Here is a 1,931-nt window from a genome sequence, read left to right on the forward strand (position 1 = left end):
CACTTTGGGAGGCCGAGATGGGCGGATCACGAGGTCAGGAGATCGAGACCATCCTGGCTAACACGGTGAAACCCTGTCTCTACTAAAAATACGAAGAAAAACTAGCCAGGCGAGGTGGCGGGCGCCTGTAGTCCCAGCTACATGGGAGGCTGAGGCAGGAGAATGGCGTAAACCTGGGAGGCGGAGCTGACAGTGAGCTGAGATCCGGCCACTGCACTCCAGCCTGGGCGACAGAGCAAGACTCTGTCTCAAAAAAAAAAAAAATTACTTGTGAAACTGTTACAAGGTTTTACATAGGGTAGAAGGGTCATTGAGCTTTGTTCTATATAAATGTGGGCTCCTAATTGCTTCTGTTTTCTATGTATGTTTTACAGAATTCCCCTCTGTGCCCTGATAAATCAGCACCTCAGTGGACTTGCCAGGAAGTTTCCTGATGTCAAATTTATCAAAGCCATTTCAACAACCTGCATACCCAATTATCCTGATAGGAATCTGCCCACGATATTCGTTTACCTGGAAGGGGATATCAAGGCTCAGTTTATTGGTCCTCTGGTGTTTGGCGGCATGAACCTGACAAGAGATGGTAAGGGCCCTGGGAGCCAGGCGGGGCTGTGAGAGATGGGAGGCGCGTTTCTGTTGGAGAGAGTGTCTGTTTCCTGGACTCCTGTACGATGGTGGGTCAAGTTCACCTCTGCCTGTGTGTGAGTGACTGTTACGAGGACAGAAGCACATTTAATCTCTCATCTTAGTTGCGTAATCAAGAACAGTTACAACTGGGCTCTACCGATTCATAGTTAAAGGAAGATATGATAGACTTAAATATAAACATTTCTTATTTTGGTGTAGAATATATTTTGTCTCTACAGTTGGATGTTTTTGTAGCTTGAGATCACGACATTCACTTTTGCTTTAATTCACATGAACAGAGGGAGATGTTTATGTATTTGTATTTTTCTATAGAAATATTCTCAGTTGAGTATCTTAGTAGCTTTTAAATTAATTAATTAATTTATTTATTTATTTATTGTTTGAGACCGAGTCTTGCTCTGTCACCCAGGCTAGAGTGCAATGGTACGATCTCGCCTCACTGTAACCTCTGCCTCCCAGGTTCATGTGATTCTCCTGCCTCTGCCTCCCAAGTAGCTGTGATTACTGGCACCTACCACCATGCCCAGCTAATTTTTGTATTTTTAGTGGAGACAGGGTTTCACCATGTTGGCCAGGCTGGTCACGAACTCCTGGCCTCAAGTGATCTACCCGCTTCAGCCTCCCAAAGTGCTGGGATTACAGACGTGAGCCACTGCGCCCGGCTAGTAGCTTTTATTTATTTTTTGAGACGGAATTTCACTCTTATTGCCCGGGCTGGAGTGCAATCACGTGATCTCGGCTCACTGCAACCTCAGCCCCCTAGGTTCAAGCAATTCACCTGCCTCAGCCTCCCTAGTAGCTGGGATTACAGGCATGCGCCAACATGCCCGGCTAATTTTTTTGTATTTTTAGTAGAGACTGGGTTTCTCCATGTGGTCAGGCTGGTCTCGAACGCCTGACCTCAGGTGATCCACCCGCCTCGGCCTACCAAAGTGCTGGGATTACAGGCGTGAGCCACTGCTTCCGGCCAGCTTTTAAATTAAATTAAAATTTTATTTAATTCTGCCTGTTAGCTCGGAAGGATGTGGGGTTTTTTGTTTGTTTTTTTGAGATGGAGTTTTGCTCTTTCACTCAGGCTGGAGTGCAGTGCTGTGATCTCGCTTGCTTCACTGGAACCTCCTCCGCCTTCTGGTTTCAAGCAATTCTCCTGCCTCAACCTCCCAAGTAGCTGGGATTGCAGGTGCCCACCACCACGCCTGGCTAATTTTTGTATTTTTAGTAGAGACAGGTTTTCACCATGTTGGCCAGGCTGGTCTTGAACTCCTGACCTTGTGATCTGCCCG

The 1,931-nt window shown here is 46.7% G+C and overlaps 1 protein-coding gene across 2 annotated transcripts in view; it reads left to right on the forward strand.

Moving 5' to 3' along the window:
* Positions 1-1,931, forward strand: part of PDCL3 (phosducin-like 3) — a 15,396-nt gene that overhangs the window by 9,413 nt on the left and 4,052 nt on the right. For both annotated transcript variants that reach the window (XM_011956579.1, XM_011956580.1), the window contains exon 5: positions 375-583. In XM_011956579.1, the coding sequence (XP_011811969.1) occupies positions 375-583 (209 nt within the window). The remainder of the gene's footprint in view (positions 1-374; positions 584-1,931) is intronic.

Source organism: Colobus angolensis, unplaced genomic scaffold (assembly GCF_000951035.1).
Source record: "Colobus angolensis palliatus isolate OR3802 unplaced genomic scaffold, Cang.pa_1.0 Scaffold42, whole genome shotgun sequence".
In the NCBI taxonomy this organism is placed as follows: domain Eukaryota; kingdom Metazoa; phylum Chordata; class Mammalia; order Primates; family Cercopithecidae; genus Colobus; species Colobus angolensis.